A 27,230-nucleotide genomic window follows, 5' to 3' on the forward strand; every position below is an offset into this window, starting at 1 on the left:
CAAAACCTTTGATTCCCAAGTAGGCTAAAGCTACCCAATATTAGAAGTGCTGGGGAAGGCAGCAGTGGGTTCTTTTATTACAGATTTCCCCAAGGGAGCAAAAAGGCACAAAGAGGCCCCATGGAAGATGTGCAATAACCCTCCACAGCTGCCCAGAACGCTCGCCTTGGAAGGGTGAAGTTGCAATACACCTTGGGGTGCATAAAGAGGAAATGCGATCACCCCTGGAGGTGTTTGGTAGGCACAAGGCTCCCTGTATCTCTGGGCCCCACCTTCCACCTGCCAGGCCCCACCGAGCCCCGCCAAGGACCTCAGGTGAACATGCAAGGTGGTGTGATACTGTGCTCCAGGGTGTCGGCCTGGGACCTGGGAGAGAGCAGGGTTCAAATCCGGCCACTTGGCCATGGAGCTCCCTGGGCGTGACCTGGGCAGCCAGTCCCTGCCTTCTCTCATCCTCAGCCACTTCACAGAGGAGAACCCTGAGCTTGGCAAGAAGGCGGGAAGCCGAATGCCGCTACATCAGCAAAAATGTTGATTGCACAAAATTGGAAGGCTGGAGAAGTACCAGCTAAAGAACACTGGCAAGAGAAGTTGATGAACTGTGCAGACTTGGCAAAAATGACAACAGATGAAGAGAAAGAGACAACGGTGAAAAAGAATGGGAACCATATTTGCAGAAACAAAGAAAGTCAAAAGACTTGCTGGCAGGATTTAAATAAACATTTACATGTTTGGAAGATAGTGAAATATTATGGTGTATTTACTTCTATTTTTTTGTTTTTAGGCTTGATGTTGTTATGAATAATTTTTTTCTGTTAGGAGACAGCAAAGTGGGTGAAAAGAGAAATGAACCAGAAGTGGATGTTGGGGGAAGCCCTGGAAGGGAGGGAGGGAAGATTATATAGAAAATGTTAAGAATTTGAGATGTATGTAATGAATGAAAAAAAAAGAATATTTTAAAAAAAGAAGAAGAAGGTGGGAGTCAGAGACAACAAACAAAACAAACCAGTCAAGGTGCGTTTTTGAAAAATAGATTTATGACGAGTCCGAGATAATGGAGAGAGAGGAAACTGACTTGCTCCACCTACAGGCAGAACTGGGGCATTACGCCTCTCCCTCCTCCTTGACCCCGTCCTCCTCCAGCCGCCCGTTGTGGTGGCTCTGGTGCTGGAGGAGCTTCTCCCGCGAGCGAAAGCAGCCGCCGCACTGCTGGCAGGTGAAAGTCTTGCCCCGGAGGTGCATCTTGCTGTGAGCCACAAGGGCGACGTTGGTGGGGAAAGCGCGGCCGCACTCGGAGCAGGCAAAGGGCAGGTCCCCGGTGTGCATGCGCTGGTGGGTCAGGAGGTTCCCGCGGCGGCTGAAGCTCTTCCCGCAGTCTGGGCAGCGGTGGCCCCCCTCCTGGGCGTGGGACCGCTGGTGCAGCCGCAGGCCCTCCTTCCAGCTGAAGGTCTCTGGGCACAAGGTGCAGGCGAAGGGGCGGCGCTCCTCGTGGTGCGCCGCCAGGTGCTGCGCGAGCTCCGCCTCCCCACCCACAGCCTCCCCGCACTCAGGGCAGTTGCAGCCTGCCCTTCCAGCATGCTCCACTGCCTCGTGGGCCAGCAGGTGGGCCTTGCGCTGGAAGACCTCGCCGCAAGTGCCGCAAGGGTAGAGTTCCTTGGCGGCGTGGCTGGCCCGGTGGCGCAGGAGGTCCCCCTTGAGGCAGAAGCGGCGGCCGCAGGGGGCGCAGGCAAGCTGAGCCTTCGCCCGGTGCTTCTTGTGGGTCAGGAGGTTGAGGCGGTAGAGGAAGAGCTTCCCGCAGGAAGAGCAGGCGAAGGGGCCTTTCTGCTCCTCGTGGGTGGCCTGGTGGTCCGCCAGGGAGCCCCCGTCCTCAAAGCTCCTCCCGCAGTCGCCACAGATCAGCAGCTGGGGCTCCTGCAGCGCGCCCGTCTCCAGAGGCCCCTCTTGGGCAAGGCTCCGGATGTTCGTCAGCTCCACCTGGCACCACGTGGGACACAGCTCTTGGAGGGCAAGGAACTGGGGTCCCGAGAGGGACCAGGGAGGGGAGGCAGGCGGGTTCCAGTCCCCCCTCGGCTCCTCTTTCATCGCCTGCCAGTTCATGCTCGACTCTCCTGCGGGAAGAAGAAGGAGAAGGTGCAAAACCCAAGTCTGGGAATGGAGTCGAATACATTAAAACCTACATTAGGAGAACCTGCTGGATCAGGCCACCACATACCCTCCAAGTGTCCTGGTTTTCCAGGAACAGTCCCAGAATTACAGAAGCTGCCCCAGATTCTGATTTGATCCTAGAAATGTCCCGTTTTTCCTTTTTCCACCCGCTCTAAAAGTGGTGTGTGTAGGTGCAAAAATAGAGTTCTGTTTATACCAATAATAAAATCCCTGCACTGAATGAAGGGTGAAGTTGGCATAAGAAACCCTCCCTACAATTTTGAAGGAAAAGGTCACCAATGTACTTTAAATTCTTTCACTGCGTTGCTTCCGCAGCCAGACATTTCTGAGGAAATGCAGGGAGTGTTTATTCCTCTGGAACTGCTCTGTTTACTCAGAAGTAATCCCACTGTTTTTAATGGAGCTGACTCCCAGGTAATGGGGTCAAGACTGGGCATCCTTACACTGCAATCCCAATGAGTTCAGTAAGATTTACTCTCTGGTATGTTCCTGAATATTCCCGGTGTTTTGATGATGATGATGATGATTTTCCTGACAGGCTTTTCTTCATTCCATTGATCTGTGGAAGGTGTTGCAAATGATCCCTTCTCTCGCACATGTTTTCTTTACAACACTCCTGCGAGGGAGGTGAGGTTGTCCTTAGCTCAAAGTGACCGATGCCTCTGAGTCCAGGACAACGCCTGGGTGCGTCACAAGATCAAACACAGGAGAAGGGAATGTCCCTGTTTCCCCGGAGAAAGGTGGGAGGGTGGAACATTGGCCCATCCAGCCCGGCACTCCGGCTGCTTTGCCAGTGCAACGGTTCTCTGATTCATTGGAGGGTTTTAAAAGAGAGGTTGGTTGCCAAAATGAAGCAAAATGAGCACCTGCTTAGGACATCAAGGGAAAGGGAGGCACCATGGAAAATTTCCACTGCCAGATTTCTAACATCAATGGTCACAAATTGCTCAGTGGAGCGTTAGCGTTCTCACTTGAAGTCTATTAAAAATCCCAACAGAAGCAACTCTGCCACAGGACAGGCCGGGTGCCTAGATCTCTACTAAGTATAGAAGCAGGTATATGGCCAAAGATTAGTTTTCGGGATCTGAGCAATTAGAAAAAGGAAGAGATATTTTTCCAAATATAAATAAAGTAGATCAGGAGTCAGCAACCTTTTTCAGCCATGGGCCGGTCCACCGTCCCTCAAACCTTCTGGGGGGCTGGACTATATTTTGGGGGAAAAATAATGAAGGAATTCCTATACACCACAGCGATGCATTTTAAATAAAAGCACACATTCTACTCATGTAAAAACACGATGATTCCCAGACCATCCACAGGCCAGATTGAGAAGGCGATTGGGCCACATCCGGGCCCTGGGCTTTAGGTTGCCTAACACTGGTGGAAGTATAGCAAAACAAACATTGTTTTTCATCCTATTGTAGGTTTTGTTTCATTTTGAAAAATACAGTTTTATTTTACAGTTTATTATCATTTGTAAGTTGAATGAGATCTGTATGGGGGCTCCCAGGTATGCAGCCTGGGGGTCATTTTGGATTCACAGTTGTCCATGGAAGCGCAAATCCATTCTGTGTCCAGGGCAGCTGTCTGCCAGCCTTATCTGGTACGCCATTTGAGACCTTACCTGCCCACAGACTGTCTCGCCAGAGTGGTGCATGCTCTGGTTATCTCCTGCTTCAACTACTGCTTGACCCAGAAACTGCAACTAATCCAGAATGTGGCAGCTAGACTGGTGACTGGGAGCAGCCGCCGAGAAAGACCTACATTGGCTCCCAGTATGTTTCCAGGCACAATTCAAAGTGTTGGTGCTAACCTTTAAAGCCCTAAACGGCCTCGGCCCAGTCTACCTGAAGGAGCGTCTCCACCCCCGTCGTTCTGCCCAGACACTGAGGTGCAGCTCCGAGGGCCTTCTGGCAGCTCCCTCCCTGCGAGAAGTGAGGTTGCAGGGAACCAGGCAGAGGGCCTTCTCAGTGGTGGCACCCACCATGTGGAACACCCTCGCATCAGATGCCAAGGAAATAAGCAACTATCTGACTATTAGAAGACATCTGAAGGCAGCCCTGTATCGGGAAGTTTTTAATGTTTGATGTTTTATCGTGTTTTTAATATTTTGTTGGGAGCTGCCCAGAGTAGTGGGAGCAACCCTGTCAGATGGGTATACATAAATTATTATTATTATTATGGCCTCTAAAGTCTGAATCTGGCCCTCTTGGTTGGACATCTGTCTCAGGATTTCTTCAGCTGAGATTCCTTCTTTGCAGGTTCCCCGGGGGTCCCTTCTAGCCGCACAATTCTAGGATTCTATACTCACCAGCACTCCCCTGGGCGTCTCTGTCCCCTTGCCCAGGGCGACCCACAATGCTGGGCTCTTCCCCTCGCTCAATCCGGGACAGAAGCTCCGGTCTGGGAGGAACGGCTCCTGTGTGCAGACAGACAGTAAAGAAAGAAAAGTCGGCCTTTGCTAGCAGCAGGAGAACGGACAAAAGGAGACCCTGCCTTTCAGAGGGGTGCAGGAGCTCCTGGTGTGGGCAGGCTTGGGTCTTTCAAATTCCAGGGGCACCCTGTGCGAGGCCAGAATTTGGAGTCCCCTTCCTCTTGCCTTCCATTCTGCTGCACTCACTACATCCTAGCTGTGATGCCCTGCAGTGCCCCAGGGGGGCAGAACCAGTCGCTCTGCCCTCCATTCGCCTCTGAGGCAGGGCAGCTTTTCCACCTTAAGCGCCTGCACTTAAAGACAGCCTTTGTCAGTCTGCTGCTGTCCAGGCACTGTGGACTACAACTCCCAGTAGCCACCGCCAGGAAGACATGTGCAGAAGAGCCCTCCTTGGGAGTGGCAGTGAAATTCTCTCCTGCGCATCCTTTCCCTGCACAGACAGTATCCAGAAAACTGCACCTGTGCACACTCCAGTTTCTCCTTAAATATAGTCGTTCCTTGGATCCCGAACGCCTTGCGACTCAAACGTTTTGGCTCCTGAACGCCGCAAACCCAGAAGTGAGTGTTCCGGTTTGCGAAGGCTCTTTGGAACCCGAATATCCGATGCAGCTTCCAATTGGCTGCAGGAGCTTCCTGCAGCCAATCGGAAGCCACGTCTTAGTTTCTGAACGTTTTTGGAAGTTGAATGAACTTCCGGAACAGATTTCGTCCGACTTCCAAGGTACCACTTTACATCTGTTTTGAACATCAGGTCCCAAAACCTCTTGCGGGAATCTCAGTTCCAATAGATTCAAATGTTATTTCCTTCAACGCCCACTCTTCCGAAGTAAGCCACTGCTATTCCCATTTTGCAGATGGGCAAGTGAGGATGAGGGGTTTGCACTTTGGCCAGTAAGGGACTTCCTCCCATGTTCCTTGTTCGTAAGGCAGCCAGTGTGGAGCAGTGGTTAGAGCGTCAGACTGGGGCCCTGCAGACAGAGACCAGGGTTCAAATCCCCACTCAGCCATGAAGCTCAATGTGACCTTGGGCCAGTTACTCCCTCTCAACCTCACATTGGAGCACATTTATACAAAATATAGCAAGGTTAAAAATAAATATGTATCTACTTGGATAATAATATCTATATACAGTCATACCTTGGGTTGAATATGCTTCATGTTGAGCGTGTTCGAGTTGCGCTCTGCGGCAACGCGGAAGTAACAGAGCGCATTACTTCCGGGTTTCGCCGCTCGCGCATGTGCAGACACTCAAAATGACGTCACGCACATGCACAGAAGCGGCGAAAAGCGTCACGCGGGTGCACAGATGTGCCGTCGCTAGTTACATTTGCTTCTGGATGCGAACGGGGCTCTGGAACGTATCATGATCGCATCCCGAGGTACCACTGTATTAGATTAAACTCTATAGAATTGAAACTGTGAATCTTATAGTTATGTACAGTGGTGCCTCGCAAGACGAAATTAATCCGTTCCGTGAGGCTCTTCGTATAGCGGTTTTTTCGTCTTGCGAAGCAAGCCCATTGACAGCTTAGCGGATTAGCGCTACAGCTGTCAAGCGGCTTCCAGCGATCAGCTGTTAAGCGGCTTATCAGCGGAACAGCTGATAAGCGGCTTAGCGGCTTAAGAAAAGGGCAAAAAAAGCGAAAAAAACCCGTGGGGGGATGCAAGATTTTTTTCGTCTTGCGAAGCAACCCCATAGGGGAATTCGTTTTGCGAAGCGCCTCCAAAACGGAAAACCCTTTCGTCTAGCGGGTTTTTCGTCTTGCGAGGCGTTCGTCTTGCGGGGCACCACTGTAGTATGCCTGTCTCTTTTTTATGTTCTCATGTTTATTTTTATTCTATGTTGTTTAAAATAACAATAAAATGTATGTAATCAGCAAATAAAAACACAGTATGGCCCCTTTGTTTTTGTTTTGGCTCCAACATCACCCAGGGAGAGCTTCATGGCCCGGTGGGGATTCAAACCCAGGTCCTCGTCCGACACTCTAACCACTGCTCCACACTGGCTTCCTAGAGCGCCTGCTATAGGGCAGCTTTATAAATTTAGGTAAATAAATACAGTTGTACCTTGGATCCCGAATGCCTTGCAACTCGAACATTTTGGCTCCCGAACATCACAAACCCAGAATTGAGTGTTCAGGTTTGCAAAGGCTCTTTGGAACCCCAACATCCGACGCAGCTTCCTCCTGCAGCCAATCGGAGGCGGCGCTTTGGTTTCCAAACATTTTGGAAGTCAAACAGACTTCTGGAACAGATTCCGTTCGGCTTCCAAGGTACGACTGTATGGGGAAAGCAAAATGTCACTTAGAGAAGAATCGGAAACAATTTCCTCGAAGCGTGAATTTGTTTTGTGCTCAATGTTTTAATGGGTTGTAAAACTGCTTTGAGGTTGTTTTTCTTTCAGATATAAAGTGGTATAGAAATTAAATGAATAATAATAATAATAGATTTCATAGGGGGTGGGGAATGGCCCCCAGACATTCCACCCACAGTCAATGTGCCATTTGGCAACCAGCTTATATATCTGAATTTCTAACGCTGGCTGTGGGGCCCTGAAGACGCTTTGCCCCCAAGATACTCACCCAGTGAAGCCACCAGCTCAAAGTTGCCCTGCATGACATCGTAATAGAGGTCCCTCTGCCAGTCCGTCAGCAGGGGCCACTCCTCTGGAGAGAAATAGACGGCCACGTCCTCAAAGGTCACTGGAAGCTGAGCGAAAGAAAGAAAACGGGGACCTGACTCCTTAGAGAAATCTCTTTCCATCGCGTGACACGAGGGGGGTTCACGGACCCCCTGGAACACACAGGGCCGGGGGCTGTGGAACCTCTTGACACAACCCCTGTAGAGGTGGAAGGGGCCCTGAGGGTCATCCAGACCAACCCGCTGCAAGGCAGGAATCTCCACAAGCATGCAGGGATGGCCACCCAACCTCTGCTTAAAAGCCCCCAAGGAAGGGGACTCCGCCACCTCCAAGGGAGCCCCTTCTGGTCAAGCCTTCAAAAGGTTTAGTCAGAATCTCCTCCCTTGTAACTGGATTCTGGACCCTGCCTTGTTTTCCGTGCTGGGCTTCGGCCCCAGAGCAAGGGAAGCAACAGTGAACAAGAGGGGCCAATCATAAATGAAATGGTGCTCCTGAGCATGTGCAGAGCGGCTTTCCCCATAGATTAGGAGCCCAGAGCTCAGACAGGCCTCAATCTCAGTAACTCCCTAGGCAAAGAAATCCATCTGTCCTGGAGTGGGGCTTACCTGGTCACCCCCCAATATTCTAATCCATTTGGCACCCCTGCTGCCCCCCAACAGAAGGTCGCCCGCTCTCCACCGGAGGAGACGCTGGAGCGCCACGGCCCATCTGGATCAAGGCCCTCGGGTTCCCCTTCCCTTCCCCCGCCGGCGCCCCCTCGGCTCCCGCATCCCCCAGCGCGCCTGGACGCCGCCGCCACCGCCGCGCGCAGCCTCCCGGGGCTCGGAGGCTCTCCAGCGGCGGCAACGTCTGGCGCTGCACCGCCTCCTGGACGCCGCGGACGCCTCGCCTCGAGGGCTGCCGGTACCTGGCGCCCCGCCAGCCCCGCCATCCCCGGCCAGGCTGGGCGGCCGCAGCCGCGTAGCCTCCGCTTCCGCCGGTCGGAGTGCAAAGGGCGCTCGGGGAGGCGCTGCGAGCCGGCGCCGCCTTTTTATCCCGCCCCGTCGAGCCGGGGCCTCGCGGAGACTCCGCGCTGCGCGCCCCTCCGCGCCCTCCCCTACCTGCCGGGAGAGGCGGCGACGGGACGGCGCCCCGCGCCCCCGATTAAGCGCCTTCCTTCCCGTCCCCCCCGTCCAGGCTCTCGGGGCGCACGGCGGGCTGGAAGGCAGCCTCCCTCTCCCCGGAGCCGGAGCTGCGCCTCGCCTCGCCGCCTCTCCAAATCGAGAACAAAGCCCGGGGGGCAGGAGAGAGGGGGCGCAGGACCCCCGACAGAACAATGGGGGGGCGGGGAGGGGAAGGGGCTTCCAAAGGATTAGGCAAATCCGTGGAGAGAGCTCCCCGCGGGGATCAGAGGCCGTGATGCGTCTCAGTACAGCTACATTTTTTATTTAAAAACAAACGCTTTTCAGGTTGATACATTTCCTTAATTTTACAGTCATTGTAACGTTTCAAAACTTGACTTCCTTCCCCCTTTCTGCGGTTCCTTAAAGTTATTATATATAACTAAGGAACCGCAGAAATAGGGGGAAGTTCTGAAATGTTAGGAAAATTAAGGAAATGTATATATTAAATAACTTTTAAGGAACCGCAGAAAGGGGGGGAGTTTTGAAATGTTAGGAAAATTAAGGAAATGTAAAAATTAAGGAAAAATTAGGTAAAATTAAGGAAATTTATCTCTCTACTGCATATCCAAATTCATTTAATTTGCTCACTTGTTTATCTACTTTAAATATAACTGCAGTTTAATACAATGTTTTTATCTGTTTGCAATTTATCTGTAAATATCCCATAAACCATTTCCATTCTTTTATAAAAAATTTATCTCGATTTCTTATTCTTCCAGCAAGTTTCGCCATTTTTGCATATTCCTGAAGTTTTTTGTATTCATTCTTCCTTTGCTGGGACCTCTGCTTCTTTCCATTTTGGGGCGAGCAACGTTCTTGCTTCTGTAGTAGCAGACACAAATAAATTTCTATATGATTTAGGTAGTTCTGACCCCATAATTCCCCCCAAAATACAGCTCCATTAGTCTGAAATTTCGGATTCTCCCAACTGATGCCAAAGTTTAGTGGCCGTTTGTAATGCGAACTCCATGTCCCCTAAACTGAGCAGTTGATACAGGTAAATGCCAAAATAATCCACCTATTTACTCCAAACTGGTGCCAGTCTTGTGCTGTGAATCCATTTTGTGCCTTCCCCCAAACTGAGTAATCGACACCCAAACCAGGATGACAAGTAAATGGCCCAAAACCCATTGACTCTGAACCGGTTCCAAATTGGTGTGCTTCTGAATTTGGTGGAAACTGCAGGCAGTTCTTGGGTTCTGTTTGAGGGTTTCCCATAATAGGGTCTCTGGTTGGTCCCTGTGAGAACAGGATGCTGGACTCAATGGGCCACAGGCCCGATCCAGCGGCCTCTTCTTATGTTCTTCAGAGTGAAACCTTCAGCAGCAGAGGCAGTCTATCTCGACTCCTATTGTATTATTATTTACAGTACTGAGTTTCTATACCGCCCTTCATCCGAAGATCACAGCGCAGTTTACAAAATGAAAACCCAAAAATGCATATCATGGCAACAAACAAAAACAATGCCTTCCCCAGCGTAAAATACCATATATACTATAGAGAAAATGGAGTGACATAAAACATGTATTACTGAATAATATGCAGTTGATAAGGTTGACCGTAGGACCCATGGAGGGAAATTATTATTATTTTATTTATTTATTTATTTATACCCCGCACATCTGGCTGGGTTTCCCCAGCCACTCTGGGAGGCTTCCAACAAAGTATTAATATACAGTGGTGTCACGGCCACCCAGGTCTGGTCCCAGCTCACAAGAGACCTCACTCCGTTGCAGCTTATTTACAGGAAAAGTTTATTGAAGATTTCTGCTTCTCATACAGTTCAGCATTGTGGCCGTACGTCTGCCACGTTAGACCGCTGAAGTCCCCTCTGACTCCTCCCCTCTTCCGCACCAACTTAATAGCCTGGCTCTAGACCACCTCTTCCTCTCCTTTCTTTTCCGCAGGGTCTTCCTGCCCCCCTGGGTTCCCTCTCTCCGTGACTCGCCTGAGGCTGAATCCTCTGCCGCCTCTTCCCCCCTCTTTCTGGCTTTAGGGCCGGGCTCCTCCCCTGAGCTCTCTCCACTTCCGCGCGCCTCTACGTTTGAACTTGGCGCGCGTACGTTGCTGCTGACCTTTCTTTCGACCGCTACACCACCCCCTGCTCTGCTCTCCACCCTTTCCGGCTGAACACCCTGCTCCAACCCCCTCTCTCTGTTCTCTCCTAATCCTGCTCCCTCCGAGAGGCTGACGACTCCACCCCCTTTACTCCGTTCCGGCTGAGACGTCTCTTTCTTCCTCTGTCTTCCACTGGGCTCCTCTCCGCTTCTCCCTTCTCCTCCCCTTTGCTTGATTAAGGTAACCCCCTTTTGAGAATCCTCTGACTCGCTGCTCAGACTCGTGGATTCCCTCAGAATTCCGTCATCTTCTTCCTCATCCTTCTGCCCCTCCTCCCACTCGCTCTCCGTCTCCTCTGTCATCTCCTCCTCTCTCCCAGAAACCCTGACATCCATCCCCCCCTCGAAGCCCCCCCTTCCCCCCTCCCGCTCGCCGGGGACCGGTTGTGGAAACTGCGGCTCTTCGGGGGTAGGCTCAGGATACAGGTCGTCTACGTCAATGTTCTCTGCTGGCAGTTCTGTGTAAGTGTATTCGAAGTCGGGTTCTTCCCCCAAATGCTTCTCAGTCTCTGCTTCCATCGCTACTTCCTCCGGTGCTGCCCGCCAAGGACCTATCAGCCACCTCTTACGCCATTCCTCCTCTGGCTGCTCCTCCCACCAATAAGGGGTTTCCGTGTCCACCCCCGAGCACGATCCCCTGGGCGGGCTTGATTCTGGTGTTCTTTCCTCGGGGGAAGAGAAACCCCTGAACGTGCTATCTGACAATGTGGGTGTGAAAAGCCAGTCATCAAAGTACTCAGCTGGCATGGGTCTATGTGGGAAAAGTGCATGGAACTCTTCTTTCAAAAGGGGTTCGTCTAACTCGTAGCCTGGCACCCAACTATTAGCAGCGGCTGGTGTGCCCTCCCTGGCGAGAAAATATTCAACTCCCTCCTCCCCCCATCTCGAGTCCAGTATCTCTGTGACCTCGTTAAGAGGTTCTGGCCTTGGCGATTCCCCCCTCTCAGGCGCCCTCCTACGTGGCTCTGGGGGTGCTCCTGACTCTTGAAACCTGTGTGGGGTTTTGTAGGGAGTGAGCACCGACCTATGAAAGACCGGGTGCACCCTGGAACCTTCCGGAAGGGCTAGACGAAAAGCCACCGGATTGATCTTAGCCTCAACTTGATATGGCCCTAGCTGCCTGTGTCCTAACTTCTTCTTGGCCAATGACCTGGCCGGCATCGCGTGGGCTGCTAACCACACCCAGTCCCCAACCTGGATGTCCTCTCCCGCCCTCCTGTGCTTATCGGCCTGCACCTTATACGCCTGTTTTGCCAGCTCCAAATGTCTCCGCAGCTCCTCGTGCACCTCTTGCAACTCCGCTGCAAACTGGTCGGCATCTTGAGGCCCCCCCCCTCCTGGTGCCGCAAATCTCGGGAAGGTTCTGGGATGACGGCCATTGTTCGCGAAGAAAGGCGTCACCCCGGTGGAAGCGTGTTTCGTGTTGTTGTAGGCGAATTCAGCCATCGGCAGATAGTCCACCCACGCCGCAGGTCGCTGGTTGGCGTAGCACCGCAGGTACTGCTGCATGATCGCGTTGACCCTCTCCGCTTGACCGTTGGTTTGTGGATGCCTCGCCGATGTCAGGTTGATTTTGACGTGCAAGATGCCCAGAAGCTTTCGCCAGAAAGTGGAAACAAACTGGCGCCCCCTGTCGGACAAGACGGACTGCGGAAGTCCATGCACTCTGAAGACGTGATCGATGAAGAGCTTTGCGGTCTGTTCTGCCGTCGCCACCTTGGCACAAGGGATGAAGTGCGCCATCTTGGTGAACAAGTCCACCACCACTAACACCGCCGTCTTACCTCTGGAGCTGGGCAGGTCTGTAACAAAGTCCAACGCTACCCTCTCCCACGGTTGCTGCGGTGTCTCCAGCGGTTCTAGCAATCCCGCCTGCTTCTGGTGCACTGGTTTGGACCTCTGGCAGATATCACACCTGGCGACGTAGTCCGCCACCTCTCCTCTCATCTGGGGCCACCAAAAGTCTCTAGCCACCAACTCCATCGTCTTTTCTTTGCCGAAATGGCCTGCACTAGGGGCGTCATGCAACTGTTGCAGAACCTTGGCTCGAAGATCGTCGGTGGGCACGTAAAGGGCACCCTTACGAGTCAAAAGTCCATCTTGTAATTGAAACTCATCGTTGTGTCGCGACCCTCCGCGTAGCTCCTCCATCTTAGACTGTGCAAACTGATCCCTTTGCAACGCGCGTCGCACCGCGTCCAGGTCGACTGCGATGGTAGCGCACGTCCACGCCTGCGGTGCGAAAATGTGCTTTGCTGCGATTGGAGCTGCTTCCTCCAAGTATTGCGGCTTTCGGGACAGCGCGTCTGCAATAACATTGGAGTCTCCTGGGATGTATTCTATTTTGAAGTCGAAGTCCGCAAAGAACTCCGCCCAGCGCATGTGTCGCTGGGTCTGCAACTTAGCCGTCCGCCAATACTCTAAGTTCTTGTGATCCGTGCGGACCTGCACCGTGTGCTTGGCTCCTATTAAGAAGTGTCGCCACGCTTTGAAAGCTGCATGAATGGCCAACAACTCCCTGTCCCATATGGTATAATTGCGCTCCGTCTTGCTGAGCTTCCGGGAGTAGAACGCACCCGGTCGCCAGTTGCCTTGTGAATCCTCTTGCAAAAGAACGGCCCCAACCGCTCTATCTGACGCATCGGTCTCTACCCGCATGGGTCTGCCGGGATTCACGTGGAGCAGCTGCTCTTCGGAGGCGAAAAGACCCTTAAGCGTTCGGAAGGACCGCTCCGCTTGTTCGGTCCAGACGAACTTCTTCTTCTTGGAACTGAGGGTGTCAGTGATCGCCGCCGTCGCGTTCGCAAAACCTTTAATAAACTTGCGGTAAAAATTGGCAAAGCCGATGAACCTCTGGACCTCTTTCCGATTTCGAGGGCTTTTCCAGTCCAACAGCGCTTGAACCTTAGCCCTGTCCATGGCCAGTCCCTCGTCGGACAACTTGTAGCCAAGGAAATCAACCTCTCTGACATCAAACTGGCACTTTTCCAACTTGGCGTACAGCCTGTTTTCCTTCAGCCTCTGCAGGACCTCCCTCACGTCCTTATCGTGATCCTCCGGCGATTCCGAGAAAATCAGGATATCGTCGAGAAAGCAGACACACTTTTTGTAGAGGAGACCTGCTAGCACGTGGTGCATAAATGCTTGAAAAACGTGGCTGCCATTTTGGAGGCCGAAAGGCATGACTCTGTATTCGTATGTGCCCAGAGGGGTGAACATGGCGGTCTTCCACTCATCTCCTTTCCGGATGCGGATGAGATTGTAAGCTCCACGTAGGTCCAGCTTGGTGAAAATCTTGCCCCTTCTGACGGTCGCTAAAAGGTCGTCAATCTTGGGCATGGGGAAAGCTTTGGGCTTAGTCAAGCTGTTGATGAACCTGTAATCCACTATAAGCCTTTTTTGGGGCGTGTCCTTCTTCTTCACAAAGAAAACAGGGCTGCCTCCCGCTGCTTCAGATTCCTGGATGAAACCGCGCTTGAGGTTATGGTCTATGAACTCCCGAAGCTCTTGCATTTCGTCCTCCGACATGGAGTACAGCTTGGCAGCAGGCAATTGCGCCCCTGGCACTAAATCAATCGCGCAGTCGTAAGGTCTATGAGGCGGCAACTTGTCAGCTTCCTTCTCACAGAAAACCTCCAAGAATTCCTGGTACTTGTGAGGCACTGTTTGCACCATACCCAGATGCAATGGCTGCTCAGCTTCTCCTCCCTGATCGGTCTGAAAGCAATGCTGAGCACAATACGATGAACAAAAGTTGATCTGCCTCTGGTACCACGCAACCGCGGGACTGTGCCTCTCCAGCCAACTCATGCCTAACACGATGGGTGTGTCCGATAAGTGGGTGACATTGAAACTAATAAGCTCTCGATGGTTGCCAATCTGCATCATCATGGGAGGGGTTTGCTGCACCACTTGCCCCCCCAGCAACTTCCTGCCGTCCACCGTGACCACGTTCAGAGGCGTCGTTGCAGGCAGGAGCGCCATGTTGTGCTGCTTAACGAACTGCAGTCCCATGAAGTCGGCGTTGCTTCCCGAATCGATCGTTATTGGAACCTCGAGGAGTCTCCCATCAGGCAACTGGAGTGTTGCTGTGAGCAGAACTGCCGGTTTGGGAGGCAAAGGGTCCACGCTCTGCAGTGATGCTGGGGGCTTGTCTACAGATCCGCCTGGCTGAGCCCCAGTAGCTCTGCTTCCAGCCAGGCACTGTCGTTTCCCTGAAGCTGCTCCCCTGGTTGCACCTCTGCTGTTACAGTTGCCAGCGCTGCAGTGTGCTTCTGGAGCCTCTGGGGGCACTCTTTCGCCATATGGTGCGCACTGTCACAGATGTAACACTTCCTGGTTCCTCTAGGAGGCTTCGCTTTGGCTGCACCAGGGACAGGGCTCTGGGATGGCTTCTGAGCCCTAGCACCACCAATCTCCATTGGCTCCTCTCTGTCCTTCCCCATTGGCGAGGGGTGCGCACGGCTGAAGTCCCTGTGCACAAAAGGGAGAGTCCTTGCTTGCGCACGCGCTTGGGGCCCGTCCTCCTCATGCCACGGACGCCCCTCATGTCGAATTCCAAGAGCTAAAGCCCGTTGCACCACGTCTTCTAGGGTCTGGGGTCTGTCCCCCCTAGCGATCTCATCCTTGATGGGGGGGCTCAATCCCTCCCAAAAAAGATCTCTGACCGGTTTACTGTCCTTTGGCCAATCTAAGGCGGTGAGCAATGCAAAAAATTTAGAGTGGTATTGGCGCACAGTCGCTTTCCCCTGCCTCAGCCCGTGCATTTGACGGCGCGCAATGTCCACATCCACAGAGGATTGAAAACAAGAATCCATCGCTTTGATGAACGCAGTTGAATCGCGACGGGCCGGTCCATCTTCGCGCCACAAATTGCGTAGCCAAGCCCTGGCCTCCCCATGCAGGTGCGAAACAATGAACCCCACTCTCTCCTCCTCATCTTTAAAATCGTGACGGAGTAAGTGCAGTGCATATACAACGTCCGCTCTGAAATTGGGATAGTCTTGCAAGTTGCCATTAAAATGCGGAACTAGGGCACCCCCCCTCCGTCCAAGCGCAATGCCCTCCGCTCTGGATCCTGGGGCCCCCGCCTTGTCCGCGCGCTCCCACCTTGCCTGCAAATCCTGGCACGTCTTCTCCAAGTCGTCATTCTTCTTCTGCGAAGCAATGACTGCCGATGTGAGAGCGGTAACCTGATTCCGCAATGCAACCAGCTGCTCCTCAGCGCTCATGGCTGCTCCCGTTCGTGAGCTTCGCAAAAAAAAAAATTTTTGCTTTGGGGAGAGGGGACTTACTGTCACGGCCACCCAGGTCTGGTCCCAGCTCACAAGAGACCTCACTCCGTTGCAGCTTATTTACAGGAAAAGTTTATTGAAGATTTCTGCTTCTCATACAGTTCAGCATTGTGGCCGTACGTCTGCCACGTTAGACCGCTGAAGTCCCCTCTGACTCCTCCCCTCTTCCGCACCAACTTAATAGCCTGGCTCTAGACCACCTCTTCCTCTCCTTTCTTTTCCGCAGGGTCTTCCTGCCCCCCTGGGTTCCCTCTCTCCGTGACTCGCCTGAGGCTGAATCCTCTGCCGCCTCTTCCCCCCTCTTTCTGGCTTTAGGGCCGGGCTCCTCCCCTGAGCTCTCTCCACTTCCGCGCGCCTCTACGTTTGAACTTGGCGCGCGTACGTTGCTGCTGACCTTTCTTTCGACCGCTACACCACCCCCTGCTCTGCTCTCCACCCTTTCCGGCTGAACACCCTGCTCCAACCCCCTCTCTCTGTTCTCTCCTAATCCTGCTCCCTCCGAGAGGCTGACGACTCCACCCCCTTTACTCCGTTCCGGCTGAGACGTCTCTTTCTTCCTCTGTCTTCCACTGGGCTCCTCTCCGCTTCTCCCTTCTCCTCCCCTTTGCTTGATTAAGGTAACCCCCTTTTGAGAATCCTCTGACTCGCTGCTCAGACTCGTGGATTCCCTCAGAATTCCGTCATCTTCTTCCTCATCCTTCTGCCCCTCCTCCCACTCGCTCTCCGTCTCCTCTGTCATCTCCTCCTCTCTCCCAGAAACCCTGACAAGTGGTCTGTTAAACATTAAAAGCTTCTCTAAACAGGGCTGCCTTCAGATGTCTTCTAAAAGTCGGATATTTCCTTGACATGTGATGGGAGGGCGTTCCACAGGGCGGGCGCCACTACCAAGAAGGCCCTCTGCCTGGTTCCCTGTAACTTCACTTCTCGCAGGGAGGGAACCGCCAAAAGGCCCTTGGAGCTGGACCTCAGTGTCCGGGCAGAACGATGGAGGTGGAGACGCTCCTTCAGGTATACAGGACTGAGGCCATTTTGGGCTTTAAAGGTCAGCACCAACACTTTGAATTGTGCTCGGAAACGTACTGGGAAGGTGGGAAGTCCTGAAATTCGGAGGAATCTTTAAATATGGATGTGTTTGGCTGTATTGTTATAATTTCATACTTGTAAAACCAAATAAAAATTATTTCAAAAAAATTAAAAAGTTTTGTTTTGCATAACAAACAAACAAAAAAGAGCTGAAGGCCTGGGAGAAGAGGAATGTTTTCACACAACACCCAAGATATCACAGAATCATAGACTTGTACATTGGGAAGGGACCCTGAGATTGCCTAGTCCCACCCCTGCAATGCAGGAACACGTAGCTCTTGGGGATCGAACCCGCAGAAAAGGCCCCTTCTTGTGTTGCCACCCTCCTGACTTTCCCTGGGGGTGGCACATGAAGAAGGGCTGGGTTCTTAGGGGTATTTGGCCACTATGAGAACAGGGAAGAAGTGGAAGAGGTGGGTTGGATCTTGCAGCCAGGCTCTGCAGTGAAGAAGTGATCCTATCCTGACAAAAACTCCTGCTCCTGGCTTTTCCAGGAGTCTCTGGAGAGTTCATGCTCTTCAGAAAGTCCTTGGGGGCTTTGCACTCTGATACACCACAAGAGAATATGCAACCAGAACCATCAATGTATTTTGCATTGTGTTTTAATGTTGCAGTAAAGACATTAGCACTCAATAATAGCTGATGGGAAAGAACCACGGGTGATAAGATTGGTAGACTGGATACACATAAAGAAAAGTTATACATTGGGCAGAGCGGTTTCCAAACCTTGAGAAAAGGAGCAAGATTTTTTGGGAGTGCGAGAACCGACAATCTTTGAGCTCAGGGTTCATGGGAAGAGGGCTGCAAGGCCTTGGAGACACACACACCTGACATGATTCCAAAAATACCTGTTCCGTTGAGACAGAGTCTCAGTTCACACTGGGGGGAAAGCAGAACAGGGTCCCCTGCTCAAGGAATAGATGCGAGACACAGGCAAAAATGTCCCACCGGTTGAGATCTGGTACTCTGTGCACATGGCCTGGGAAAAGGTCTCAGATGGGATGAGATATTTGGAATTTGGGTTCAATCTAAGGCTTCATCCATGCATTGGATGTGTGCAGATGAGGACTGGAGTTGGCTGAAGAAAACAAAATGGGTTTCACGTTGCTCCCAAGGACCTTTGAGTACAATGAACAAGTAACTCTTTCTTCCTCAGAGATACAATCCTGGCATCTGCTCAGAATGTACTTTGAATAATCGAAGGAGGACAGCAGCAAGGGAATCCTTGTCTTAAGCTTCTCACACAGGAAAGCCTGAAACTTCTGGCTTTTCTGGCAGATGACCTGGGAGTGCTCAGCAGATACCAGAAACAGCTTCAAAGGGGGCACCACCGCCATCCTGGGCATACGAAGGAGAACAGTGGCAGTCAGGAGCACCGCAAATTTGCAACTTGGAGGTTCCTGAAGTACACGAATTGCTTGCCAACTTCTTTTAAGAGCTCAGCACTGAGGGCTATCTCAGCAGTGTTGCCATATTGCTCTTCACCCTCTTTCCAGATGTGATGGATGTGGAGAAGGGATTCAGTACCATGAAGCCATGACTTCGCACCTCCGAGACCTCAGTATGAAGAAAGACTGGACACTGGTTGTGTACTCTATAGCTTTGAGAGAAAAGTCAACTTCTTTGCTAGGTTGCCACATGACACTGTTGCAATGCTCACCCACAGAGTCATTAAAGTCTCTTAAGTTTAAATTTGTACACAGCCATTGATCTGGTCCCGTCCCCCGTATGAATTCTTTCATGGGCCACGAGACAAGCCCTCTGTCTGAAGTCCTTTCCACACTCCACACACTGATACGGTTTCTCTGATATGGGGATAGATAACAAATGGAAGAAGGGGCAACTCACGAAGAAGGAAGAGTATTCTCCAGGAGCCAGCTGTTGAAGGGAGAAGGTCAGGCAGGCCAAAGCTCAAAATGAGCTCAGGCTTGGAAGAGAGGTTAAAACTAATCTCAAAGGGTTTCTTCAGCTATCTTCGAAGCAAGAGGAAGAACAAGCAAGGAGCAGGTCCTCTTCATGGAGAAGACGCAGAAATGCTATTAAGTGATAGAAGGCGGAATAGCCACTCTGCCTCTGTCTTCACCCAAAAGGAAAGCAGTGTTGAACCTGGTGTTAACAGAATAACTGCAGCCCAGGATAGGAAGAGATGATAAAGGAACATCTAGCTACTTTTCAAATCTCCAGGGCCTGATGTGCTGCACCCAAGGGTACTACAGGAACTTGCTTATGCAATCTCAAACACTATGTCTATAATCTTTGAGAATTCCTGGAGAACAGATGAGGTCCCTGCAGGCTAGAGAAGGTCAAATATTGTCCTCATCTACAAAAGGGTGTGGGGAGAAGACCCAGGTAACTGCTGAACGCTCAAGCTTGGGATGGGTACCAGGAAAGGTTCTAGAACAGATAATTAAATGATTGGCTTGTGAGGAATTAAAAAGAATGCTGTGATTATTAAGACACAGCACTGAGATTCTCAAAAACTAGTCATGCTAGATGGATCTCATCATTTTCCTGATACAGTTACAAGAGAGCCATTGGAAAAACAGACAACCGTGGAAAGTAGTGGACTCTCCTTCACTGAAGGTTTTTCAGGAGAGGTTGGGTGTCCATCTGTCATGGAATGCTGTAGTGGAGATTCCTGAATTGCAGGGCGTTGGTCTAGATGACCATGGTGGTGACTTCCAACTGTACCATCCTACGATTCTGTAATTTTGGCCGGTGAGTTCTTTGATGGGAAGTGAGATGGGCGCTCTCACTGAAGCTCTTTCCACATTCAGAGCAAACATATAGTTTTGTCCCTGCATGAATTCTCTGATGCAAAGTGAGATGGGCGCTCTGACTGAAGCTCTTTCCGCACTCCAAGCACTGATAGGGTTTCTCCCCTGTATGAGTTTTTTGATGGGCTGTGAGATTTTGCTTCTGGGTGAAGCTCTTTCCACATTCCGAGCACCGAAACGGCTTCTTCCGTGCATGAATTTTTTGATGGGAAGTGAGGCTTTCTTTCCAACCGAAGCTCTTTCCACATTCCACGCACTGATAGGGTTTCTTTCCGCTGTGAGTTATCTGATGGGAAGTGAGATGGGCGCTCTGACTGAAGCTCTTTCCGCATTCTGAGCACTGATAGGGTTTCATCCCGCTGTGAGTTCTATGATGGGAAATGAGATGGGTACTCTGAGCGAAGCTCTTTCCACATTCCAAACACTGATATGGTTTCTCCCCCGTATGAATTCTCTGATGGGAAGTCAAGCTATCCTTCCGACTAAAGCTTTTTCCACATTCCAAGCACGGATACGGTTTTGCTCCTGTATGAACTCTTTGATGTGAAGTGAGACTATCCCTCCGAGTGAAGCTCTTTCCGCATTCCAAGCACTGATAGGGTTTCTCCCCTGTGTGAATTCTTTGATGGGAAGTGAGACTCTCCTTCCGTTTGAAGCTCATTCCACATTCCAAGCACAAGTATAGTTTCTCCCCTATATGAATTCTTCGATGGGCTGTGAGGTTGGCTCTGTGGCTGAAGCTCTTTCCACATTCCAAGCACTTATATGGCTTCTCCCCTGTATGGATTCTTTGATGGGAAGTGAGAATTTCCTTCCGACTGAGGATCTTTCCACATTCCAGGCACTGATAAGGTTTCTTCCCAGAGATATTTCTTTGATCGGAAGTGACAGGGGAGCTCTGACTGAAGTTCTCTCCACACTCTGAATTTTCATATGACTTCTCCACTGTGGGGATTTTGTCAACGTCTCCCTCGTTCTTAATTTCCAAATCGTCACCACCTGCAACAAAAAGAGAAATGGATTAGAGCCTCGGGAAGAAATGGAGTCCCGAATAATTGAACAATTCTCATGAATGCTTGTGATCTGAAATCAGTTAGCAGTTTACAACATAAAAATAAATTTACAATATTAGGTTTTAGAATTGGGAGTGCTTTCATACAGCTGGAATGGAGATTCTTGGCTGCCAGTGCAAATTTGGCTACCTGTAGTACCTTGAATCCCAAACACCTTGGTACTCAGACATTTTGGCTCCCAAACGCTGGAAACCTGGAAAGTGAGTGTTCTGGTTTGCGAACGTTCTTTGGAACCCGAACGTCCGCTGGGGCTTCCGCCACTTTCGATTGGCTGCAGGAGTTTCCTGCAGCCAATCTGAAGCAGTGCTTTGGTTTCCAAACGTTTTGAAAGTCAAACGGATTTCCGAAATGGATTCCATTCAACTTCCAAGGTACGACTGTATAGATGTTTATCTGCTAGTCCATTTTTTGTTTGTTTTTGCTTCTGTCTCTTTTCGGATGACTAAAGAGATGACTGGCCATCTCCAAGGTTAACCAAAAATGGACAGAAGCAAAAATAACCCCCCCCCCCAAAAAAAAGTTCTTGCACGTTCCCTAACAACTCTGAAGCCTATCTTTTAAAACAGTGGTCAGCAACCTTTTTCAGCTATGGGCCAGTCCACCGTCCCTCAGACCATGTGGTGGGCCGGACTATATTGGGGGGGGGGAATGAACGAATTCCTATGCCCCACAAATAACCCAGACATGCATTTTAAATAAAAGCACACGTTCTATTCATGTAAAAACATGCTTATTCCTGGACCATCCACGAGCCGGATTGAGAAGGCGATTGGTCCGCATCTGGCCCCCGGGCCTTAGGTTGTCTACCCCTGTTTTAAAAGGTGTGGGCAGTTCAGACCAGCCGGTTCCTGGTTTTAAAAGGCACAGCTGGAAGAAGAATATTTGCACATAAATCATTCACGGTGAGCTGCGGGAGCGTCAGAATCACAGATGCTTTGGTAGGACTGTGGAGCTCCATCAAAATACTAGAGGTTTGTCATACAGAGATACGTATTGCATTTCAAAATAGATATTACGCTCAAACAGGGAGCCTTACCGAGAGAGTCCCTTCTCCCACAATTCTCCTCCATGACTTCCTTATGCAGAGCTCTCTGGTCAGGATCCAACAACACCCCCTCCTCGTCTATGAAACAAACAGCTACATCTTCAAAGCACACCGGATCCTAAAATAAAAAGAGAAAGGTCCCCTTCTTAGACAACATACAGATTATCTACTACACATTGCTCTGTTGTTTTCTGGCTGTCAATTGCTGTTTTGTTTTAATGTAATTGTTTTGCTGCACATTTTAACTATGGATGCTTATTTTAATGCCTTAATGGAATTCCTTTACAGTGGTACCTTGGTACTCGAATGGCTTGGCTCCCGAACAAATAGGCTCCTGAACGCCGCAAACCCGGAAGTGAGTGTTCCGGTTTGCGAACATTTTTCGGGAGCCGAACATCTGACGCGGCTTCTGATTGAGTGCAGGAAGCTCCTGCAGCCAATCGGAAGCTGAGTCTTGGTTTTCAAACAGTTCCGGGAGTCAAACAGACTCCCAGAAGGGATTAAATTTGAGAACCAAGGTACCGCTGTATTTTGTATTGTACTGATGGGGTTGCTTAGGTGAATCCTGGCCACTGTTTTGTACAGTTTGTGAACTGCTTAAGAGCTTATTTTAGCATTCAACCACCAGTATAGAAATAAAACTGAACTCGTGATAAGTAATACTAGCAACATTCAGAAGCTTAGTGAAGGTGAGGGACCTGTTCATTGTTCTCAGTGCATAAACCTTGACCGGCATGTTGACAGAAGACAAGGGGAAGAGAGAGATTTGTTTGGGCCCAGAGCCACCTCTGCTTCGCCCCTCCCTCGGCTTCCTTCCCCACAAGGCTCCTTCCACCTGCCTGATCTGGTTCCACAGCCTCTTCTTCCCCTTCGCTACCGTGGAAAGACGGAGGAGAAGCTTTGGTCGGCAACATTCTGTCCCCTGAAAGAGAAAAAGGTAAGAAGGAAGCCGTGCGTGTGTGCTTCTCTTAGAAGTGAAGCAGTGCATCTCCAACTACAGGTGGGCCTTAGAAAAAGCCTTATCTACTGAGTGCATTTTGACATTTGTATTTTAGCTATGTAAAAATACACCTCTCCCACTTTGGGCTCTTGGCCCCAAGCGTCCTCCCCCAAAAGATGGAAAGAACCTACAAATCAGTTCCTAAATCCACAGAATGCAACCAAACAAAAAAAACCTCATTCCTTCTTACCTGGTGGCCTCTCTCTGGTGTCCAAGGGAGTCTTCTCTGCTTCAGGGGAATCGGGGCCCATTTCTGCAAAGATCTTTCCCTGAAAGAGCAACAAGGATTGAGAACTGAGAATGGGGAGAAAGATTAGACAAGGAATGGCCGATGAAAAAACTTTAGCGGTATCCGGTTTCATTCCTTGGATGCTTTCCAAAAACTGATGGTCCATTGAGGGAATTTGGGGATACTCTCCCTCATGTTCTCAGCCCCTTGGGAGCATCCAGAGGAAAGTCTCTCTCACCTGCTGCTCTGCCTGCTTCCTCTCCATTCCCTGACGCAGGAGGAAACCTTCAGCGAGAGCCACTGCCTGGGAACTGGTCTCCGCTCCGCATTCCCTCACCCAGTTCTCCATCTCCAGTGGAAGGACAGCCAGGAACTGCTCCAAGACCACCAGGTCCAGCATCTCAGCTTTCGTGTGACTTTCTGGCTTCAGCCACTGATAGCAAAGGTGGTAGAGTCGGCTGCAAGCCTCTGAGGGTCCTTCGGCGTCCTGGAAGCAGAACTGCCTGAACTTTTTTCTCTGCGCATCTGAGCTGAAGGTGTCCTCCTCACCCAGGATCTTCTGCACTGAGCTTTCCCAAAATCTCCCACTGCTCTCAGTTTTGATGGCATGGCCTCTTCCTGCTTCAGGACCAGCTGAGTCTGGCTCCTCCATCTGGGCTCTCAGGAAGCCTCCAAGAAATCAGAAGGAATGCTTTTTTTCTTCTGCCAAGTTCTGTCTGTCCTAATGAGAGGTGCTACCAAAGCAAATACTTTGTTCTGTTATAATATTCATACACGGTCAAGAGAAGAAAAAGGTTCCCTGAGCAAGCATGGTTGAGTCTTGCTAGGAACCAGGGCTGGACAGCCCAGACTCTGAGCTTTCTTTAAGAAACAAACAATAAGAAAGAAAAAGGAATCCTCTAACCCTCCTAAAAGGAAAGTTACTATGCAAAAGGTGCAGGCAACTGAAGGGATTTCTGTGAGATGAATCCGACTGGTTGCTCCTCCATTTCAGTGTTTCCCATCAGCAAATGAAGTCAGAGGTGTAATTGACAAGTGAGTCATTTGTACCGAGTGTGGACACTGTGGACACTAGGCTAGAGTGGGGTTTCCTAACTCTGGGGTCCTCTAGGGTTGCTCTCCCTCCCACCCCCACTTCAGTGCACATTTCTTTCCTGCTTCAGTCTCATTTTCTAGCCCTTGAAATCTGCAAACATACTACTGGAGTGAAGTGCCTTTTGGTTTTTTATTCTGAGGGCCAGATATTTCTCTGGCCAACCCCCTGAGAGCCAAATGTGCGAGGCCAAAGGGCATGTGGGTGGGGCCACAGGACAGCGCTCAAAAGCAAGTAGGAGTTACCTCCTTTCTGTGACTGTAAGTGGTTCTGAACTGGTTTTAAGACTGGGTTTTAATGCTGTGATCTGCTCTAGGAAATTAGAGTGGTCCTGCTCTATCTTGTTCCCCCTTTTTCTTATGATCCTTTTTTTTAATAAAACCCAATCAAAAGTTATTCCAAAAAGAAAGAAACAGACAGACAGACAGACACACACACACACACACACACCTGGGGCCCATCTGCCATGTATATGCAAAGCAGGACCACCCCACTTTTAGAGAGCCAAAGCTTCTTCCAAAAATCCTGGGGACTGTAGTTTGTGAAGGATGCTGAGAGCTGCTAGAAGACACCCTCCTAGAGGGCTTTAACAATCTGTCACTTTTGCCAGAGAACTCAGGAATTATAGCTGGTGGGAGAGGGTTTCCCAGTAACTCTCAGCAGTGGGGCGAGGCTGCCACTTTCACCCCCACCCCACATTTGCTTCCTTCCCAGCAGGGTCTCCCCTGCCTTCAATTCCTTGGGGGGCTTCTCATCAGGTTCAGTCTCAGAAGATCATTTGGACACCTGAGACGCTGCATGTCTGAATGGGCGCATATGGGTCAGCCAGGAGTCTAGATTACGCTCCTGTCCTGCCTGATGGTGGGGAAAGCTTTCTTCTAACTGAAGGACAAGGGAGGGTTCGCTTGCATCCAGAGGAACTCAGCATCTGAACGGAAGACAAGTCCTGCAGGATCAGGCTATTGAGTCCCGCCTCCTGTTCCCACAGGGGCCGAGCGGGGGCCTCTTCTGGGAAGCCTCAAGCAGGATCTGAGCCCAGCAGCAACTCTTCCCCTGCCTGTGTTTTTCCAGCAACTGGGATTCAGAAGTGTGGCAGCCTCTGACTGCAAGAAGGCAGACATGGCCCTCCTGGCTAGGAGACCCCATCGCCCTCTCCTCCTCCATGCACTGGCCCCCAACTCCTTTGGACGCCATCTACTTTGGTGGCCATCCCTGCCTCCTGTGGGAGGGAGGTTTAACTCTGCACCGCACGAATAAGCTTTTTTCTTTTCTCTGCCCTCCGTCTTCCAACAGTCTTTCTTTCTGCATTAGGTCAGGTTTTCTTTTTTTATTATTTTCTGCATATATTTTATGTCCAAATTTTTCCGTCCAGCTACAACTGTTGAATGGTTTCTTTAAATTTTAGGTTTCATTGTTCACAAGATGTGTATGTCTTTAAGGGCCAGAGCAAATAACATGACCTAGTTTTACAGCCTCGGTCCAGTATACCTGAAGGAGCGTCTCCACCCCCATCGTTCAGCTGACACTGAGGTCCAGCACCGGGGAACTTCTGGCGGTTCCCTCCCTGTGAGAAGTCAAGTTACAGGGGACCAGGCAGAGGGCCTTCTCAGTGGTGGCACCCACTCTGTGGAACGCCCTCACACCAGATGTCAACGAGAACAACTACCAGACTTTTAGAAGACATCTGAAGGCAGCCCTCCTTAGGGAAGCTTTTAATATTTAATGCTGTATTGTTTTTAACACTCGTTTGGGAGCCGCCCAGAGTGGCTGGGGAAACTCAGCCAGATGGGCGGGGTATAAATAGTAAATATCTGAAGAAGTGTGCATGCACACGAAAGCTCATACCAAGAACTAACTTAGTTGGTCTTTAAGGTGCTACTGGAAGGAATTTTTTTTGTTTTGACTATGGCAGACCAACACGGCTAACTATCTGTAACTAGTAAATTGTTGTTGTTGTTGTTACAGCTGTGAAGCAGTATAGCAGGTGCTGTTGTGTTAATTAAGCTGTTGGGTATAGTATATAAAGGGCAGCATGTAGCTCTCTCAGTACCCTGGTGGATGGGTCACACTTATTGATATAATGTAATTTAGTGTAAAAGGAATTTTTGTTATTTGTTATTAAACCAAGCAAAAGTTACTTTTGCGTTTCTTGAATGTGTAGGTTCCTCAGCCCGCCTCCTGCAGCCCAACTAATCTGCGAATAAGCTTTTTTCTTTCCTCTGCCCTCTCTCTTCCAACCGTCTTTCTTTCTGTACTGCATGGGTCAGGTTTTCTTTTTTTATTATTGTCTGCATATATTTTAAGTCCGAATATTTCCGTCCAGCTACACCCCCTGTTAATAATAAATGTGACCTCTTTCCATCCACCTGAACGGGGTTTTATCTGCATGCCACTTTCCCCGCGACCCAAAGACCCCTCCCCAAAACGGCAAGGAAGAGCAGAGTTGCAGACCTGCTGCAAACTCCTCCTGGCTTTGCAGAGAGGGAGGGGGAAGGGACGTCTTCTCCCTGGCTTGGGGGTCCTCCCCACCCCCCATGCATGAGCCGAGCACGCACACCCCCCATGCACACCCGCCCCTGCAGCCCTGGGACCCCCTTCTCCCCAGTGCACCCCAAGGGGAAGAGAGAGGAAGCTCACCAGGTCCCTGGAGGCTCCCAGAAGCAGCGCTTGCAGGGAGTCAAATGCAAGCCCCCGCGACCCCGGGCAGAAAGAGACGGGGGGGGGGAGGGAGGGGCTTTGGCTCTGGAAGACCTCCCCCCGCCCTCATTTCCTGTCCTCTCTAGGAATCCAGCTCGGCTCCTTTTAACGCTTGGCAAGCCAGTGCAGCAAGCTCCCCCCCCCTCTTTTCCCTCTCTGCGCTTTGTCTCTCGCCAGAAAAGCTTAATTTTATTAAGCCCAACATTTGGGATCCTCTCCAAACCTGTGCCAAAGTCGTGCGGTCCTTTTGCAGCGAAACACCCGTATATTTTGCATCTCCTCCACCCCCCCTCCACTGAGTAAGTGATGCTCTGAGGGTCATAAATACAGTGGTACCTCGGGTTACAGACTCCGCTAACCCAGAATGAGTACCACGGGTTAAGAACTTTGCTTCAGGGTGAGAACAGAAATCGTGCGG

The 27,230-nt window shown here is 50.7% G+C and overlaps 1 protein-coding gene and 1 long non-coding RNA gene across 2 annotated transcripts; both read right to left on the minus strand.

The window, feature by feature from the left end:
* Positions 1-1,052: 1,052 nt before the first annotated feature.
* Positions 1,053-8,270, minus strand: LOC309353320 (zinc finger protein 34-like). Its single transcript, XM_081882723.1, has 4 exons — positions 8,149-8,270; positions 7,183-7,309; positions 4,478-4,585; positions 1,053-2,108 (listed from the first exon to the last, which is right to left on the minus strand). Exons 1-4 carry the CDS (start codon positions 8,170-8,172, stop codon positions 1,105-1,107), a joined length of 1,263 nt encoding a protein of 420 aa, XP_081738849.1. The 5' UTR covers positions 8,173-8,270; the 3' UTR covers positions 1,053-1,104.
* A 14,308-nt stretch (positions 8,271-22,578) lies between these two features.
* Positions 22,579-26,840, minus strand: LOC309353392. The gene is made up of 3 exons (XR_014161788.1): positions 26,753-26,840; positions 22,984-23,756; positions 22,579-22,715 (listed from the first exon to the last, which is right to left on the minus strand). It is a non-coding gene; the product is annotated as an uncharacterized lncRNA (long non-coding RNA).
* Positions 26,841-27,230: the final 390 nt, after the last annotated feature.

This window comes from Podarcis melisellensis (assembly GCF_964234715.1).
Source record: "Podarcis melisellensis genome assembly, chromosome: 12".
Classification (NCBI taxonomy): Eukaryota; Metazoa; Chordata; class Lepidosauria; order Squamata; family Lacertidae; genus Podarcis; species Podarcis melisellensis.